At 46.4% G+C, this 19,985-nt stretch overlaps 1 protein-coding gene across 2 annotated transcripts; it reads right to left on the reverse strand.

Moving 5' to 3' along the window:
• Nucleotides 1-118: 118 nt before the first annotated feature.
• Nucleotides 119-18,142, reverse strand: hdac6 (histone deacetylase 6). Of its 2 annotated transcripts, XM_061735706.1 has the most exons (29): nucleotides 17,929-18,142; nucleotides 16,957-17,043; nucleotides 15,434-15,562; nucleotides 14,442-14,527; nucleotides 13,858-13,942; nucleotides 13,738-13,778; nucleotides 13,540-13,636; nucleotides 12,428-12,525; nucleotides 12,136-12,240; nucleotides 11,784-11,852; nucleotides 10,992-11,118; nucleotides 10,828-10,893; nucleotides 10,691-10,750; nucleotides 7,169-7,258; nucleotides 6,907-7,013; nucleotides 5,886-5,953; nucleotides 5,642-5,792; nucleotides 5,436-5,564; nucleotides 5,196-5,364; nucleotides 4,914-5,119; nucleotides 4,646-4,838; nucleotides 2,540-2,689; nucleotides 2,294-2,471; nucleotides 2,054-2,175; nucleotides 1,797-1,979; nucleotides 1,626-1,730; nucleotides 1,370-1,516; nucleotides 1,164-1,292; nucleotides 119-807 (listed from the first exon to the last, which is right to left on the reverse strand). In XM_061735706.1, exons 2-29 carry the CDS (start codon nucleotides 17,026-17,028, stop codon nucleotides 739-741), a joined length of 3,231 nt encoding a protein of 1,076 aa, XP_061591690.1. In that variant the 5' UTR covers nucleotides 17,029-17,043; nucleotides 17,929-18,142; the 3' UTR covers nucleotides 119-738. The 2 variants fall into 2 exon arrangements, with proteins under 2 accessions (XP_061591690.1, XP_061591691.1); XM_061735707.1 differs by lacking the exons at nucleotides 16,957-17,043; nucleotides 17,929-18,142 and adding an exon at nucleotides 16,169-16,293.
• Between the last annotated feature and the right edge of the window lie 1,843 nt (nucleotides 18,143-19,985).

Raw genomic sequence — 19,985 nt, forward strand, 5'->3', positions numbered from 1 at the left:
TGGTTTCAGATAAACTCTGACTAGTTTCATACCATTTAAACTGATTATAAACCATTTCAAACTAGTTTCAGAACATTTCAAACAAACAAACTGAATGAAACACGTTTGTTACAGCTGAAGTTTTTATTTCAGTTGAACCCTGGCAATTCTTTTTTAAACAGATTATTGATCTTGTGCAATAATAAACAAAGGAATAATAAGAATAAGAATAATACAAATGAACAGTTGAACCGTTGAAACATACAACCCCCTGACCAATATCTGCAGGGTTAAACACAATCAACAATAAATCAGCTCTATTGACAGGAAATCAGAAACTTATAAATGGCAGATTGATGCAGTGGCTTTTCTTGGTGACGACAGGAAACTGTTTTCCTGTTTTAACTTGAAGATGAAACTAATCGATGAGGTCAGCGCCAGACCTCCTGATCAAATGATTTTATTTCAATTTCTCAACTGACGGAGACTTTTTTTTAAAACATTACAAACATTTCCAGACAACCACACCCATTTCAATTTCTTCATCTTGTTTGTTTCTGCCGGTTCTGTGAGAAATTTTCAGAATAAAAGCATCCAGAGTGATCTGCATCTAAAAGTATAAAATTACTTATAAATAAAATAACTTTTTTGGAGGGCACAAATGTGAGGTCACCCACTACTGCTGGTATCCATGGCAATGCACCAAACTGTCTAACGACAGTGAAGGAAGACAGAAGTGAAGAGGCAGCAGTTCTCGTCTCAGGTCCACGGAGGGATTTCTTCTCCGAACTTGGTGAAGTGAGCCGCGTTTTTTACTTCAAACAGAATCTGAACAACAAGAGACGAACGTTCAGCACATCTGCAAAGTTCTGATCGGTCTGTGTTAGGATCTACAGTCAGTAGTCTCTGAGTAAAAGCAGTATCAATCAATCAATCAATCAATCAATCAATCAATCAATCAATCTTTAATTATGTAGAACTTTTAAAACTTCACAAAATGCTTTACAGTTAAAATTGAATTAAAAAATGGACTACCAAAATAATGGTAAAACACAGAGACAGAGGATCTACAAGCTGCTCAGTTTGAGGAGATTGTTTTCTTGTTGTAAAGAGCAAGTAAACACTTCTGGACATGTCTGTGGAATCAAAGCTGCTGGTTAAAGCATCCCGTCACCAAGACTCACCTGGTTGTGCACGTAGGACTCACACATGTAGCACCACACAGAGAGATCCGAGAAGCTCAGCACCATCGGATGTTCTGACACAACACCGTGAACCACCATGTGTTCGTTCACGTAGCGACCGCAGAACACCTACGATGACACGGGTGAGACGGGGCTCTGCATATATATATATATCAGGTCTGTGATGGACAGGTGAGGCTGTTTACCTGGTAGCAGCTGAGACAGATCCAGTTCTCAGCATCTGAACCGCAGTCCTGGCAGGGCAGTGAGACGTCTACCCCTGAGGGGGGGAGGGGCTTGACAGCGTCGAGGTGAGGACACCAGGACAGAGGGTCGACCACATACATCGGTGTCTGAGGACGGCAGACCGACAGGTGAGTTGTTCTCTGGGTTTCAACCACCATTAATGATCAATACCAGCATAAGTGTGTTTTGAATCTGCCCATTCCCAGCTTCACCCACCAACTCCAGAGACGTCTGAGTCTTCGACCAACCACACGCTCCCCCCGTCTCCGGCACCTCCCCCGCTCCGGATGCAGGTGGCTCTGCTGTTGCTACGGTAACAGCCTGTGAGAGACAGATGTCATCAGAGTCAAACATGTGGACATGACAGAGATGTGGTCATTGACTAACCTTAGGGAGCTCGCTGTCCGCTGATTGGCTGTCTCCTGACTCCACCTTCACTTCACCTTCAACTGGCTCAGGGTGTGGGCGGAGCTTTGGCCTGGCCCCGCCCACCGGGGTGGATGCAGCTGAAGTCTGACTGATGTCCAGACCGGCCAATCCCTGCGTGAGCTGCTCCAGACCGCACTCCGTCTGATTGGACGAGACGGTCATGAGGTCAGTTGGCAACAACAGCAGTTAGTGGAATGTTCTGGTGTGGCCGTTACCGTGGAGATGTCCACTGGTGGTTTGTCGGTACCACTCTGGTCCGATTTCCTGTCTTTTCCTTTAGGAGTCCGTTTCCCACGGTGCTTTGGGGACGGGAGGAGCATCCGCACTGACTCTGGAACTGGACAGGCAGAAACATCCAGGTAAAATCAAACCAGAACCAGTTAGTGTGATGAAAACCAGAACCAGAACATGGTGCCAGGTCCATTAGTGATTCAGCAGAACCATCCTGGACTCACTGTGAATTCTCAGACTCCTCCAATAGCGGGCCTGGTGTCGGATGACCTCATTGATGGCCGCCACGGCGCTGTGATGAGGAGGCGGGAGGGGCGTGGCCAAGGACGGAGGAAGGTCTCCGAGCAACATGCTAGCGCACATTGTCATGGAGTCAGAGATGGAGGTCAGGTTGTAGCCACCCTGCAGAGACACACCTGAGATGACTTCACCAGTTTCCTCAAAACCAGCTCCTTGGCGTCTGTACTCACCTCCAGGATGAGGAGCACCCGCCCCCCCGCCAGTGACATCAGCATGTGAGTGAGGTGGGCGTATCCCTCCGGAGTCACTTGATATCCACCCAGCGGATCCCCCCGAGCTGCATCAAAGCCGGCCGACACCAGAACAAGACCGGGGTTAAACTGGACAGAACAGACCGACCAATGAGGGGAGGGTTGGGACAAACGGACAAATCAGAGGAGGGGCCAGGCCCAACCGACCAATCTAAGGAAGGCTGGGACGAATCAACCAATCAGGTCAAATGACCAAGAAGTCGAGTTTACATGTAATTCCTCAGTCAGAGGAATCAAACTAGTAAAAGCCTCAATCTGACCAATCAGAGGGATGTTTGATTAATTTAAATTTCAAACTGAAATCACAGTATTTTATATTTTTAAAACCCAACTGGACTGAAAAAAAAAAACAAAAGCTCCCCATTTATTGGTTATTAACTTTAGACCTAAATGATGATTAGTCACATACCCCTTTTCCACCAAACCAGTTCCAGGGCTGATTCTGGGCCAGTGCTGGTGCTGGTTCACGACTCGTTCAACTTGGGAACCGGTTTAATTTTCCATAGCTCGGGGTGCTAAGGGGAGCCACGTCATTGCAAACGTCAGTGACGTTTGCATTGGTGCGAAAATTTAAGCAACAACAACAAATCTGCTCTAATATGGACTTGGTCTACGTAGCACCCTCCGGGGACCATATCTCTAAAAAGTCCATATTAATTCGTCGCTTATTTGAATGTAGTTATCCAGGCCTGGTTTACGACACCTCGAGTCACGGACACTCTCCCAAACCAAGGAGAGTGAAATACACATGACCTTTTTCAGTAGGTACCTGTGGAGGAAAGGCCCTCAGACGCCCTACAAAGATACACATCTTATCCATAAACAAACCAAAGAAGAATTCGGGGGAGGCCCATCATAGCCTGGCAAAACAAGGAACAAAGGATTCTAGTCATAAAAATGATCACTTTGAGAAAAACCAGAACCATTCACATCCTCTCAGGCCTTTCACAACACTGAGATGAAACTTTTAAGACTGGAACGTGTGAATTAACTTAACAAACCTTAAATGTGATTTTCCATTCTTTAAAATTGAAGTGTATGTCTCCAGTTTACCACCATGGATGAACTATGCTGTTGTTGTTCTTGCCATGCCTTTTAAAATTATATCAGGTCCTTTATTAAGTCACAGGACCAATGTAACCAGATGTATTATGGGTATTCATTAAGATATAGTACGCATGAAAACCTTAATAATATGTTATGTATATATAAAGGGTCCAAATATAAAACTCAACCTCATGTTGATAAGCTGAAATCTATAAGGTTATTTTCCTTTATTTTGTTTTATTTGGATGAAAGGTGTTCATTCTGACATTTTAACAGTTCATGACTGGTTGAAGAGACTACTTGACCCCCCATGGACTATGACCGCCCCTGGGGACAAAACTAGGGTGCTCAGTCAGAGTAGAGAGTTGAGCTTTTTAATGTTCCTTTGGGTTTTTTAGCTGTCTTTTCTTTTCCGCTTCGGCTCAACCAGTCAACCATTTTTGGTTAGTTGCCAGATTTATTTTAGTCATTTTTATATACATGTATATTTGATATCAGATTTTTAGTCAAGGTCTCTATCTCAATTTCACTTTCTCTCTTTTCTTCTCTAATGTCAGTCTAAAGATCCTATAATCACCTTATTAAGTCATGTTCTCCTCCATTTGTACATATATGCATATACATAGATAACCGGGCATTTATCTGTCTTTTTATTTGAACTTGTAATAAATTATCCTTGAATTGATCCGCCGTGTCGTTTATTTGATGTACTACTGAAAATGGTTCCGTATCGCAGTCTTGCTATTTCCACTGGTCGTAATAACTCCGCCCTCTCCGCTCACGTAAGCGGTTCTTTCCTCTAGCCCAGCAAAGAGTTGGTGCTACCTTGGAACCGTTTTTTCTGGCCCGGAGCCAGTTCTTTGTCAGTGGAAACAGAAAGCCGGTTCCAAACTCAGCACTGGCCCAGAACCATCCCTGGAACCGGTTTGGTGGAAAAGGGGTAATAGAAGAAGTTTCCCTTGTGGTGCTAGTTGTTACCTCGGTAGCAATCGGCATGACAACGTGGTGAAAAGCTGCGAGGTAGTCTGAGTCGCCCATCCGTCCTCTGTTCCAGGCAACATTCACGTTATACCCTGCCCCTTTGGCCACGCCCACTCTGTCAGGAGCAGCGTCCTCTGAGGATGGGAAGAATGTCCCGTTGTCATAGCGATGGAGGGAGATGTAGAGGACGCTGCAGAAAAACGCTGTGGTCAGATTCTTCTACTGTGGTTCTGCTCTCTCTCCTCCTTCTCCTTCTCTTCCTTACCTGTCATCGTCTTCAAACATGTGTTGTGTCCCGTTGCCGTGGTGAACATCCCAGTCTAGAATCAGGACCCTTAGTCGAGGATCTTGGGAGACTTTCTGGGCGTGGCGAGCAGCGAGCGCCGCTGTGTTGAAGAGGCAGAACCCGCAGGGGGCATCTCTCTCAGCGTGATGACCCGGCGGCCGGACGATGGCCACGCCGTTCCTCACCTGCAGGAGAAACATACACCAGCAGGTGAAGCTTCAGCAGCCAGAGCGCCATCATACTCCCCACGGCTCCGGTTACCTGTCCACTCAGGATCCTGTCCACAGCGTTGAAGACGCCTCCGGCAGCCAGCTGGGCGCTCTGGAAGCTCTGGTTGTTGAAGAAGACGGAATTGAAGTCGTTTCCGACTCGATTCAGGTCTCTGGGCTTCATGGTTGCCGTCGCCTTCATCCGTTTGATGTGCTGCACGCTGAACACACACACGGTCTTACCTCTGAGACAACGTGAGGACAGGTGAGTTGCTCAGGAACGCCTTCTCACCTGTGACACATGGCCAGGTCTTCTTCTGTCGCCAGACGAGCCGGTATCCGCTGGCAACGATTGGCCAATCCCAGCTGCTGATGTTTGGAGAAGATCTTGAAGATTCTCTGCGGCTGTTCAGGGTGGTGCCTGCATGACATCATGGCGTGGCCGCGTTAACATCGTCATGTTTACATCAGAAGTCCAGTGGGCAGGCGGTCACTCACCTGTCCCACAGGTTCAGGTGATCCATCATCCGCTCATCGTACACCAGACCGGTGGTCATGGCGATGAAGGGGGCGGGTTCAGCCTCTGTTTTCCTCTCATCATTGTTTGCTGCTCTGATGACATCATCACCTGCAGCCAACGCACCGCCCTCTGCACAGGAAGCAGGATGTTCCAGGAAGGCTGTGTGTGTGTGTGTGTGTGTGTGTGTGTGTGTGTGTGTGTGTGTGTGTGTGTGTGTGTTACCGAGCACTTGTAGGCGGCTCCAGTGGGGACAGACAGCAGAGATGGTCTGACTGATGGACTCCAGGGCGCTGGGAGACGGACCAGTCAGCAGTTAACAACCAAACTGGAGTCCAGGCTGGAAACACTGGTGTTACAGAACACGGCTGCAGCACTGGCACTAATACACATGTTGGTTTCTGTAAACGGCTGCTGCTTCAGATACTTTTATTGTGAAATCCATCATATTTGTCTCTTCAGTAGTTTATATTCAAAACTCCTGTAAGCGTCTCTGACGCTGTGGAGGGGAATTTCTAGACCCCGGCCTGGTGCAGGTCCACCACAGGTTTGTGCAGCACTCTTGTTCTGTCTAGGCACTCTTGTTCTTGTTTGGTTTGAAACAGGAAACAGACTTGAAGTTATTTCCTACCAAGAAGCCCCCAGTTTAAACAGAAATATGGAAAATTGAAGAAAAGGTTAGCACTGCAGTCACATCTGTATCGTAGCACCAGTGAAACATCCTGAGAGCGTTCAAGTTTGGAGTTCACTAACTGCATAAAGAATGAATTAAATGTCCTCAAATAGATACTTTTCCTACAGTTCACGAGAAATCTGCTGATGATGTGTGCTTTTTTCCACGAAATGAAGAGATGACAGAGATGACATTTTGAATCTGTGGCCATGAAACTCTCCTAACGGGAGTCCTGGATGACAAGGAGATCATGACAGAATTCTCTGCAGACATGCAGCTCATGTATCTGCAGAAAAGCTCAGCTTTAGCCCTATAAAGCCCACCTAAACACCTAAACCCTCGTAGCGCGGCTCTCCAACCTGGTAGCTGTGTTAGGAGGGGTGATACGGGGAGCCAGGGAAGGTGTTGAATAATGAGGAAGTTTATTTATCATTGCGTGTGTGTGTGTGTGTGTGTGTGTGTGTGTGTGTGTGTGTAAATATTTCCAGGAGTGATATATTTTTGTAATTTTGCAAAGTGATGTTACCCCAGTTTCTAAAATGGGCTCGCGTTAGCGGCTTCTCACATTCTCACCTGTCACATGGCACAGTGGGTGTGTTGAGAGGAGGACAGGCTCCGCCCAGCAGAGCCCTGACACAGGCTGCAGAGCCCTCTGCTGTCGCCTGCAGGTTATAGCCTCCCTACACACACACACACACACACACACAAACAATGATTTAGAATTAGAAAATTAATTTGAAAAACAGAATCAACTCAAAAATGAAGTCCGTCATCACGACGTTAGTGGCTGCAGTGATCCTGTTTAAGTTCAGTGAGGTGAGGTGTGTGATTTTACCTCCAGAGTGAGAACAAGTCGACCTTCAGCTAAACTCATCAACATGTGCGTCAGAATGTGGAAACACTGAGGATTCACACACATCTCTCCCTGAACACACACACACACACACACACACACACACACACACACACACACACACACACACACACAGTTATTGAGCAGCCAGTGACATCTGTAACACATATAGCAGTAATACCTGTATCATCTGTAACATTTGCAACACATGTAACATCTGTAAAACCTGTAACACCTGTAACATGTGTAACATTTGTAAGTGACGATGTAATGATGGCGATCTGAAATCGGGGCCAACGTAAATTAATGTGAATTCCAAAACATTGGGATCTGATGGGAATATTTTTTCTCCCATTTACAGTCAGTCCGGAAAGTATTCAGAACGCTTCACTTTTCCCACATTCTTTTATGTTACAGCTCTATTGATAATAGGAATAAATTCATTTTTTTTCTCAGAATTCTACACAAAACACCCCATAATGACAACATGAAAGAAGTTTTGATGCGACTTTTGTAAATTTATTAAAAATAAAAATAACAAGAAATCATATAAAGTATTCATAACGTTTGCTTAATACTTTGTAGAAGCTCCTCTGGCAGCAATTACAGCCTCAAGTCTTTTTGAATAGGTTGCTACAAGTTTGGCACACCTATTCTTGGGCAGTTTTGCCCATTCTTCCTTACAGACCCTCTCAAGCTCCATCAGGTTGGATGGGGAGCGTCGGTGTACAGCCATTTTCAGATCTCTCCAGAGATGTTGATGGGATTCAGGTCTGGCTGGGCCACTCAAGGACATTGACATGGTTGTTCTGAAGCCACTCCTTTGATATTTTGCCTGTGTGCTTTGGGTCGTTGTCCTGCTGAAAGATGAAGCGTCGTCCTAGTCTGAGGTCAACAGCACTCTGGATCAGGTTTTCATCCAAGATGTCTCTGTACATGGCTGCATTCATCTTTCCCTCAATCCTGACTAGTCGCCCAGGTCCTGCTGATGAAAAACACCCCCACAGCATGATGCTGCCACCACCATGCTTCACTGTAGGGATGGTGTTCTCCAGGTGATGAGCGGTGCCTGGTCTCCTCCAAACACCACGCGTGGAATTCATGCCAAATAGTTCAATCTTTGTCTCATCAGACCAGAGGATTTTTTTTCTCATGGTCTGAGAGTCCTCCAGGTGCCTTTTGGCAAACTCCAGTCGGGCTGCCATGTGCTTTTTAGTAAGGAGGGGCTTGCGCCTGGCCACTCTACCATACAAGCCTGATTGGTGGATTGCTGCAGAGATGGTTGTCCTTCTTGAAGTTTCTCCTCTCTCCACAGAGGAACGCTGGAGTTCTGACAGAGTGACCGTCGGGTCCTTGGTCACCTCTCTGACTAAGGCCCTTCTCCCCCGATTGCTCAGCTTAGGCGGGCAGCCAGCTCTAGGGAGATTCCTGGTGGTTCCAAACTTCTTCCATTTAAGGATGATGCAGGCCACAGTGCTCACTGGGACCTTCAAAGCAGCAGACATTTTTCTGTACCCTTCCCCAGATTTTTGCCTCGAAACAATCCTGTTTGGGAGGTCTGAAGACAATTCTTTAGACTTCATGTTTGGTTTGTGTTGCAACATGCACTGCCAACTGTGAGAGCTTATATAGACAGGTGTGTGTCTTTCCAAATCAAGTCCAATCAACTGAATTCACCACAGGTGGACTCCGATTAAGCTGTAGAAACAACTTGAGAGAGATCAGTGGAAACAGAATGAACCAGAGCTCAATTTTGAGCTTCATGGCAAACTTATGCACAGGTGATATTTATAGTTTTTTATTTTTTATAAATTTACAAAAATCATAACAAAACTTCTTTCCTGTTGTCATTATGGGGTATTTTGTGTAGAAAAAAATTAATTTATTCCTATTATCAATAGAGCTGTAACATGAAAGAATGTGGGAAAAGTGAAGCGTTCTGAATACTTTCCGGACTGACTGTATTTCATTAAATTACTTTATTTATTGTCTATCATAACGTTTCACTGTTAAAAATTACAATTCTATGTCAGGCGATGCATAGGTGTAACATTCAACCTAGAGGTAACCTGACAACAGTGTTGTCAACTTAGCGACTGTAGCGACTTTTGTCCAGTGTCTTTAAGACTGGTGGACATCAACCTGAAGACACGCATGGTTCCCACTCTTCTGAGCTGTGGGCCTCTCCCTGTCCTTAAGCGCTCTCAGGTACTCAGTCCTCTAGCAGAGTCTCTCCTGTATGACTGAACTTTTCATCCTATCTCTAAAGGAAATCATGAACATCCTACGGAGGAAACTCATCTCAGCCACTTGTATCCACGATCTTATTCTGTCAGTCACTTCCCACAGCTCTAGACTCTAGCTGAGGCTAAGAACAGAAATCACTTGGCCTTTTGGCTCAACGCTGTCTCTGTCTGTCAACGAAGTCCAGATTACTGCAGATGCCATGCTGACCCATAGATACTGGAACTCCTCCATTTGAGGCAGAACATCGTCCCCTACCCAGACAAGGCGTTCTGCTGAAGCTCGAGGTCTCATAAAGCCAGAAGGACCACACCGTCGGCAAAAAGCAAGAAAAAATCCTTTGGTCACAAAACCAGACCTCTTCCATCCGACTGTGCCTAGAAATTCCTCCCATAAAGGTTATGAACACAATCAATGACAAATCCATGACACCTGGAACATCTGGAACCCATAAATCACCAAAAACATGTGGAACCCATAAATCACCTATAACATCTGGAACCCATAAATCACCTAAAACATCTGGAACCCATAAATCACCTATAACATCTGGAACCCATAAATCACCTAAAACATGTGGAACCCATAAATCACCTAAACATCTGGAACCCATGAATCACCTGGAACATGTGGAACTCATAAATCACCTAAAACATCTGGAACCCATAAATCACCAAAAACATCTGGAACCCATAAATCACCTAAAACATCTGGAACCCATAAATCACCTAAACATCTGGAACCCATGAATCACCTGGAACATGTGGAACTCATAAATCACCTAAAACATCTGGAACCCATAAATCACCAAAAACATCTGGAACCCATAAATCACCAAAAACATCTGGAGCCCATAGATCACCTGGAACATGTGGAACCCAAAAATCACCTAAAACATCTGGAACCCATACATCACCTAAAACATCTGGAGCCCATAGATCACCTGGAACATGTGGAACCCATAGATCACCCGGAACATATACATTACCTATAACATCTTGAACCCATAAATCACCTGGAACATCTGGAACCCATAAATCATCTAAAACATGTGGAACCCATAAATCACCTGGAACATCTGGAACCCATAAATCACCTGGAACATCTGGAACCCATAAATCATCTAAAACATGTGGAACCCATGAATCACCTAAAACATCTGGAACCCATAAATCACCTGGAACATGTGGAACCCATGAATCACCTGGAACATCTGGTACACACATAGCTACTGCTTAACTCAGGCTGTCCCAGTTTTACCTTCGGGTCTCCAGCTGCAGCGTCGAATCCAGCAGAGACCAGAACTAGATCAGGTTGAAACTGAAACACACAACGGGGGGTCAGATCACTCCAATGAACCACTGTGTGTGTGTGTGTGTGGGGGGGGGGGGGGTTACCTCATAGGCCACAGGCAGCAGCACCTGCTGGAAGGCTGTGATGTAGTCAGCGTCGGTCATGCCCGTCTGAAGGACAAACAAACATCAGGACTGAATGACTCCCCATCTGCTCTAACCCTAACCCTCTCTGGACCATTGCTCTGGTTCTGGACTGCTGGACTCACCTTGTTCCAGGGCAGGTTGATGGTCTTTCCTGTAGCTCGTCCGCTCCCAACGAAACTGCTGTCTGATTCTGGCAGGTGAGGCCAGAAGGAGGCCTGTTCATACCTGTGAATGCTGAAGTACAGGACCCTGACACACACACACACACACACACACACACACACACACACACACACACACGAACAAACAAAGTGATCCAGTTCATGATGCTGTGAGTTTAATTTATAGCAAATCTATCATTTAATTTTTTACTGAATGTCCACAGACACTCCACACACTACAACACTCCACAGACGTCACACCAAAACTAAACATGTGTAAAGGGAAAGCCCCCCCCCCCCCTCTCTGTTCATAAATATCTGGTTGTCCTACGTTATAATGTCTTCTTTTACTCCGACACAACACGTTACACACTCATTCACACACACTACAACACATTAACATCCCCAAACTGCACTCATCAATGTCTTCTCTCGTCTTTCATGTCCCAACGTCGGGGATCTTAGTCCTCTTTGGCAGAAGTTTTTATTCTTTAGGGATCAATAAAAAAAACAATTGTGGTGTTCTCTCAGATGTAAGTTGCTTTGGATAAAAGCGTTTGCTAAATTACAGTAGTATTAGTAAAACAGGGAACTGTCAAGAGGGCTGGTGAAGGAAACACACACACACACCCATACACACACAAAAACACACACAAAAATGCTCCAGCATCAGGACCAGCTGAACCCAAACCTCTGGTACCAGAGACACCCTCCACCACTGTCCAAACAAAGCTTGATCCAGGTTAGGGTTACCTGGGATCATCCTGGAACAGGTACTGGATTCCCTGACCGTGATGGACGTCCCAGTCCACAATCAGAACCCTGAAATACACAAAAACATAGAAAACATTCACATGCAGCACCATCATCTGAACCGTGAGAGGTACGCAGATACAGCCTTTATTCTTCTCTAATACTCTGTTTCTCTTTTTTCATTCTTTATTCCTTTTTTTAATTTTATTTTTTGTTACATGCTGTAAATAGCTCCATTCAGCAGCACTGGTTCATCGTGGTTTGAGTTTGTTGTTCTGTCAGATATGTATGTGGACTGCTCTCAAACAAAGAAACTAACACCTGCTCTAGTTCACGGCGGAGGCTGACCCACCTGCTGGCGGCGTGTTTGCTCTGGGCGTATCGAGCGGCGATCGCCACGTTGTTGAAGACGCAGAAACCGTTGGCCTCGTCGGCCTGAGCGTGGTGACCTGGAGGTCTGGATGGAGATGAAGAGGGAGAGATAGGTCACATGATCAACCCTGATCGCTCTCTGGTGTCACCTCATATCTGACTCTTTTTCTCTCTATTCCCAACGTTATCAGCTAAAACTCGTTCAAACACTCCTCTGCTGAGCTCATAACAACAGAGCTGCACCTGAATGCATCACAAGAAGCTGCCCTTACCTGACGACAGCGAAGCCGTTCCTGAGTTTTGACGTCATAACCTCATCGACCAGCTGGAGGACCGAGCCCACCGCCGACAAACACACCTGGAAGGTCTCCTGACACACACACACACACACACACACACACACACACACACACACACACACACACACACACACACACACACACACACACACACACACACACACACACACACACACACACACACACACACACACACACACACACACACACACAGGTTCAAAAACAGCTCTGGTTTAGGGCCACAATGTTTGCTGTGATGGATTCAGATGGTCTGCAGATCAATGGTTCCGCTTTTCTATGCTTTCAGTTGAGTTGAAGTTGAGTCGACTGTGTTGATGTTAATATCAGCAGTTCTTCGGTTCAGATTCAAAGAACCTGCAACTGTCTTTTAGAGTGGGAGGAAAACTAGCCTGTTTTCATTTGTTTTCACATGATGCCACCCTGGATTCACACTGAAAGCGTCACAGGCATCATAGGCAGCCGGCTGCCATTCATTTTCTATGAAAGCGCGTCGAGAGGCGTCGAGAGGCGTCGGGAGCAGCGCGTCCAGAGCGTCAATTTGAAGTTGAAAAATCTCAACTTTATGTGCAAATGAGCAGCAACGACGCCGAGGCAGCGTCCAATCACAGACCGGGATTCCCGAAGCAAGAACACTCAATGCAGATTGTACTTTCATGTACACACAAACGTACACTCATTCACATGCGTACATGAGCAGAGCTGTGCACTAACAAACTTATTTTATCAGGAATTTCATCCAGTAAACTGAGTAAACCTGAATTGCTCATGTGAAACACGTATCTGATGGTTGAGGAGCTGGATGGTCCGAACGATTTTATTTGCTACATCGATCCAACGCAAAATAATTAAAAACCGTGCTTATTAATCACAAAACACAGTTTAAACAATATGACCAAATCCGCTCCGACCCGTTGTGTCAGTGATCACCGCAGACAGACTGCAGCTTCACCGGACCAACGACTCTGACGGTTGCTGTGTGTGTGTGTGTGCGTGTGCGTGTGCGTGCGCGTGCGTGCGTGTGTGTGTGTGTGTGTGTGTGTGTGTGTGTGTGTGATTGTTCTCACAGGATGCAGGTAGATGGAGTCGTATCCGTTGGACAGAGTCTGGAGTTCGGCCTCGGTCATCGTCTCGGTTGACTTCACCAGGTCAACGTAACGTCTCCTGCAGGAACAAACGCACCAACCCAGCAGTGGCGGCGGTGAGGCTGCAGCACAAACAGGAAGTGATGTTTGTCTGAGACTGATACTGAATGTAGGACTCACGTGTGAACCAGCAGAAGTTCTTCTTCTGTAGCTTTTCTGGCCTGAAACAGACACACACAGCTGCCAGTTTAAGCCCAGAAAGATGTCCGTTAGGAGAAACATCCAGACGGATGGACTGACCTCCACAGTGACGCAGCGACTCAGCAGCTCCTGCTTCTGCAGCTCCTCCATGATGGACTTCACTCTGTCTGGACTCTCTGGATGACTGAAGAACATCAACAACTCACTGCCTCAGATACGGGATTAGTGTCCATCCTGGTTCTACTGGACCTCACAGCATCTTACTGCACAGGTTAGAGTATGTTTGGGATCAAAGGGACAGCTCTAGGTTGGTTTACATCACATCTATCTGACAGATTCCAGTTTGAGTTCAGGAGGCTGACACCACCTCCACCTTTAAAACCAAACTTCAAACATTAGTGTTTAGTAAAGCCTCTGGTTAGTGTAACTCTAGTGTGTTAGGGCCAGTAGGAAGGACCACCAGGGACCAGGACCATCTGAGAGTGATGAGAAATCTACGTCCTCATCAAGTCGTTTCCAGAAATTGGAACCTTGTCTCCACACACTGATCATGACCAGCTGGTGATCAGAATCAGCTGATCTTTGTCGATCTGGCTCTGACCGGTGTCCAGCAGTATCAGCTGGTACTGGAGATGGACACTGACTAACGGGCGAGGGCCGAGGCCGTCATCAGAAGATCTTACCTGGACTCCCACAGGTTCTGGTGGTGCGTGAAGATTTCAGAGTAAACCAGACCAGTTCCACTGGCGGCAGACCTGCTGGACAGATCCTGCACGCACACACACACACACACAAACACACACCTGTCAGTAGGGGGGCCTGCAGTTCCTCAGCCAATAGCTAGCAGTCTTCAGTTTAGCTTCGTAGCGCTGTACAGACTTCTGATCCGACCCGTGAATAAAGACCCGAAAGAACGTAGTTCTGTTCTGTTGTTCTAGTAACAGACGCCGTGACAGGCTGTGAGTTGCTCCAGGAAGATCCGAGATCCGGCAGCTTGTTCCGTCCTGTCGACCCTCCGGTGTGGATCGGCTTCAGGGCGCCTCCACATGCACGAGCAGCAGCGCTAAGGTGCCGCACGGCGGTTCTGAGACTGTGACTCTGTGACTGACATCAAGTGGGCGTGTTCCAGTAGGCTTCCAGGTCTGTTTGCTCCGCCCATTTCTAACGCGACACTGTGGAGTTTGTCGTAGGATGTTTTGGTAGCCTTCCCTCTGCCTTACTGTGGTCCGTTCCTCCTTCAGCACCGGTGGATCCAGGTCCAGTGGATCTTTTCTGACCACGGTTTTCTCCAGCTCTGAGGTCAGGACTCATCTGCAGCTGATGTGGAGGTCTGTTGAGGGTCAGTGTCCATCTGGAAGACCCATCCAGGCCCCGTCTTTACCTTGCTGTCTTCGGCCTATCCACAGAACCATCTCAGGTCCAGGTTGTCATTCAGGACTCATCTAGACCTGCACGTGTCCACTGCCATGTTGATGACTGTTTAGGAACCGGTGTGGTCCGACAGGTAACACGAGCAGACTCTGGATGGGTTCTACCTACGTGGGGAAACATCAATTCCCGGCCCCTTATTAGTTTTACGTCATTGTCACAGCGGCCGATGGACCCAAACCCCGCAACCCGGTAAACCCTGTCTGGCGGTGGTGCAAGTTAGTCTCTAAATCTGCTGTGGTCTCACCAGCTGCTGCAGACGGCCGCTCAGCTCCGCCTCCTGATCCTCTCTGCTCCTCTCCATCTTCCCTCTCCTCTTCGCCTCCTGTAGACTGCCTCCTTGTCTCCTCTCCGTGTTTCCTTTGCTGCTGCTGCCCTGAAAACACACAGAGGGGTCAGACACCTGCTGTCGATGGAAAAGGACCAAGACAAGAAAAAGTGGGAAGAGATCAGGAAACTTGGCATTCAGCCCTCGACGTCACACTGCAGAGCTGACGGAGGCCAGAGATCAAAGTTCAGTGTTGTGCATGAACGAGTTCAAATGAATGCGTTCATGGAACACGTTCATTTCTGTGAGAACATTGAACTGAACGCAATATATATTGCAAATAAAGAACTTGAACGTGAACTTGTTCATTCTGCAGATCACGAACTGGAATTTGAACTGTTCAGATTATGTGAGTTTCAGCTTCACTGTTTAGATCCAATTATTATGGAATACATTTCACCAGCGGGAAGCGCACATTTAAAATACTCGATGAGACGATGACTTCACACTACATTACCCACAATGCAGCGCACACACTAGCATAAGAACGGGCACCAGCTCCACGGCAACGGCGGCCCAAGCCCGGTGCATCTTTACATGACCAGTGAAGAGAGAGACGCACCATCAGCGAGCCGTCAGATGATGATCCGCTTATCATTATCTGCAGGAATTTTACACATTGTCTCCCAAAGAGTCCGATGGTAAAAATCTGACCTTTCTGTGCAAATTATGTCCACCTGCGCCAAGAAAACAAGTCAGAGCGTCAGCCTCGTCAACTTCACATTTGAAACGTCATGTGGAGTTAAAGCATCCGTCCAGTGTGAGAAAATATCTGCAAGTCCTTGATAATCAAAAAAAAAGAAGACCCAAGTCACACCCCCTGCAGCCTTCAGAGGTTTGATCTCCCAGCAACAGGTAGACAGATTGATAATGAACTACATTGTTGAAGATTTACAGCCTCTGACTAAAGTTGAAAAGCCACTAGGACAATAAAGGATTGTACACAGTGAACAGTTTTAGGATAGGGGGGTGTTTCATTCGTATTCTCATTAAATATTGAAATGAACTGAATTTCAAATGAACTGAATTTGAACTAGTTCCAAGTGAAAATGGTGAACTATGAACGTGAACTATTCATTTTTATACTATGTGAACTGAACTTTGAACTAGTTCATGAGAAGTATGAACTTGCACAACACTGTCAAAGTTCAGCTCGGGCGGATGGTTCTACTAGTCATTAAAACAGCTGAACGGATGCGTCACTGCGAGGACGTCCCTGGGGATCTGGGGACCTCCAGTGGTCAGAGGGGCTACTGCTACACAGTCATATCGGGACTGTCCAGATATGCCTGACTGATAATCAATTACGTACTCAGCTGATGGTGGATGCCTGAGTGATCAGTCTACCTGTCAATCAATGAACCAACTTAGAGCTGGTTCGGTTCTTGTCAGGGACCACGGAACCAGAGGTGAAGCATTTCTTTCCTCAGTGTGAGACTGACCTGTGGCGAGAGACGAGGAGATCTTCTGACGGACTTCAGTCCAGGTCCTGGAGGATCCGAGTCAGACGGCATCTCTGATGGATTCACCTGGACCAGAACACAGACTAGTTAGAAGCAGGTCCATGTTAGTTCACATTCGTACTGATCAAGTCTGTCAAACAGCCTCGTTTCCAGAGTGGCCACTCAGCCAACATCTGGATGGTGGCCGAAATCAGGGACCGGCAACCAACATCTGGATGGTGGAGCCGGAACATGGACCAACAACCAACATCTGGATGATGGAGCTGGAACATGGACCAACAACCAACATCTGGATGATAGAGCCGGAACATGGACCGACAACCAACATCTGGATGATAGAGCCGGAACATGGACCAACAACTGGATGATAGAGCCGGAACATGGACCAACAACCAACATCTGGATGTTGGAGCCGGAACATGGACCAACAACCAACATCTGGATGTTGGAGCCGGAACATGGACCAACAACCAACATCTGGATGGTGGAGCTGGAACATGGACCAACAACCAACATCTGGATGATAGAGCCGGAACATGGACCAACAACCAACATCTGGATGATAGAGCCGGAACATGGACCGACAACCAACATCTGGATGATGGAGCTGGAACATGGACCAACAACCAACATCTGGATGTTGGAGCCGGAACATGGACCAACAACCAACATCTGGATGTTGGAGCCGGAACATGGACCAACAACCAACATCTGAGGGATCGGTTTTGGTCCGTGGTTCGGGGAAGTGTCCCTCAGATCCATCCAAAACTACACGGATGTTCGTAACTTTTGACATTTTGGTTCTGGTTGATCCGGACCGGATCAGAGTTCTGATCTTTATAAAATAATTTGGGGATTTTACGAACTGAGACTGAACAGAACCTGATCCAGACCTGCTGATGGGTTCAGGTTACAATGGTGACCAGGGAGGTAAAAGAGAGATGTACAAACCCTTAGCACAGCAGAACCGGAGCTGGATCCCAGACTGGCCCACCAGGACCGGTACCGGTACCGGACTGCGGTCCGCCTGGAGCCGCCCCCCCCCCCGCCTTCAGGCAGTCCTAATAACGGAACCGTTTCTGGGACTCACAGAGTCCTCGTTGTTTCCTCCGTCAGCTGCAAACGAACCCCACCCGAACAGGACCCGGGCCCCGTGACGTCACTCCCGTTTGTTTTCCTCTGAGAGCAGAGGCTGCTGTCGCGCCTGGATGACGTCACCAGCTAGGGCGGCGCGACGTAGTGACGTAGCGTATGTAAACAAATAAATAAATCGCTAAAAAAAAACGTATTATGCATACTAAAAGAAAACCAACCACGAATCATTTCCTTTTACATACAATTACTTTTCTGTTGTGGCTGACACAATTACGGACCGCGCATCAGGACTGTAGGGAAGGGGGCGTGGTCACGGGGAGATTTATGGTTGCTTAGCAACGTGTCTTCTCTGTCAGCTGTCAGTGGTGATTCCGTTGTCTGGAATAAAGGCTTGTTAACAAACCTCTGGAGTCGTGCTTCATCCTGCCACACTGTTGTGATTTTTTTTTTAAACACTTTATTTATAGCTTTTTCCATGTTACAGAAGAATGAACATTCAATAACAAATAAACCCCGCCCACCCCTTACAAGGTCAGAAACGATAAGTGAATGAATGAATGAATGAATGAATGAATGAATGAATGAATGAATGAATGAATGAATGAATGAATGAATGAATTGTTTATTTATGTGTCATAATACACCTCTAAGGTGCCCTGCCTATAAGGGCTTACAAGACACAGATACACTACGACAGCAAACAAACATCAGCTGCGTACAAACAAAAACACAAACACAAAATTATAAATTCCACTTATACATTACAGATCAGATCCTTTCTCAGTTTTCATATAATTTGTCCTTTCTTTGTTTCCAGGCTCTCTTTATAAAGGTAGCTATAGAGAAAACCTCCTCTTTAAAAAAAACATTCCAATTTAGCATCATCCTCACGCCAAAACAACTCAGGTTTCAAATCTTGCATTTTCTGAAATAAAAACTTCCTGGCTTCATCATATAATGGACAATAAAACAAAAAAATAATATCTGTATGTAGATATGCACTCACACACACCTTGATAGACTTATATTTTGAATTGAAAGTATGACGGGGACACTCTCTATCTTGCGCGAAGATCCAGCTGATAACGTTGCATGTTAGGATAGTATCAAGTAAGAGATATGTTCTCAATGAATTCTATGAAGGGAGTCCAGACTTGAATAAATCTGTCCTTACGACCACTACGACTATATTCCAACTTCTCTAGTGGGATCATAGAAAGCCAGTGTTTAAATGAGGGCGGTGCAGCTGACCTCCACTGCATAAGAATTAGCCTCCGAGCCATCAGTGTTAAAAAAGCTATGGCATTTAACTGCAAGATAGTAAATTGTGCGTCTGAGGGGTGTTGTTCCAAAAACAGCGATTACATGATCAGGATCAATGTTGACACCCCGTATGTGAGATATAGCCTCGGAGATCTTTGTCCAGAAGCTGTTCAGAGACCCGCATGACCAAAACATATGACCCAGCGTAGCTGGGCTATGGCTACATCTTGGGCATGCAGGGTTGGCATCAGGGTAGCACTGTTATGATTTTTAAAAATGTTTTGTTACTACAGCTGCAGTAAATGTGACTTTAATTCTCATTCTTGAACTGTTTCTTTTTATTAAACGAGTCCCATGAAGGAGAGGAGGTGGAGCTTCTGGTGGGATTGTGCAAGCAGCAACCCTCGGTGTGAAGAAGACCCGTCACTTGAACATTGAAGACACGGTAGTGGAAGTGATCTCCAGCTACAGGTAATTGGCTGTACACTTGTTGGAGGACCTCACCTGGACCAAGAACACCTCCCTGCTGATCAAACCTCCTCTTCCTCAGGAAGCTGTGACGTGCCGATCTGAGGTTCCCGGTGCTGAAGAGCTTCTGTGGAGGGTTAGGTGGGGAGAGTTAGGGTGGAGAGGGTTAGGGTGTAAAAGTT

Source organism: Cololabis saira, chromosome 12 (genome assembly GCF_033807715.1).
Source record: "Cololabis saira isolate AMF1-May2022 chromosome 12, fColSai1.1, whole genome shotgun sequence".
Classification (NCBI taxonomy): domain Eukaryota; kingdom Metazoa; phylum Chordata; class Actinopteri; order Beloniformes; family Belonidae; genus Cololabis; species Cololabis saira.

Coding starts and splice junctions, on each gene's coding strand:
- hdac6 (XM_061735706.1), bottom strand. CDS start 17,028: ATGCCGTCTGACTCGGATCCTCCAGGACCTGGACTGAAGTCCGTCAGA. Junction 12,241..12,427: donor AACGGCTTCGCTGTCGTCAG/GTAAGGGCAGCT, acceptor ATCTCCATCCAG/ACCTCCAGGTCACCACGCTC. Junction 11,853..12,135: donor AGCAAACACGCCGCCAGCAG/GTGGGTCAGCCT, acceptor TGTGTATTTCAG/GGTTCTGATTGTGGACTGGG.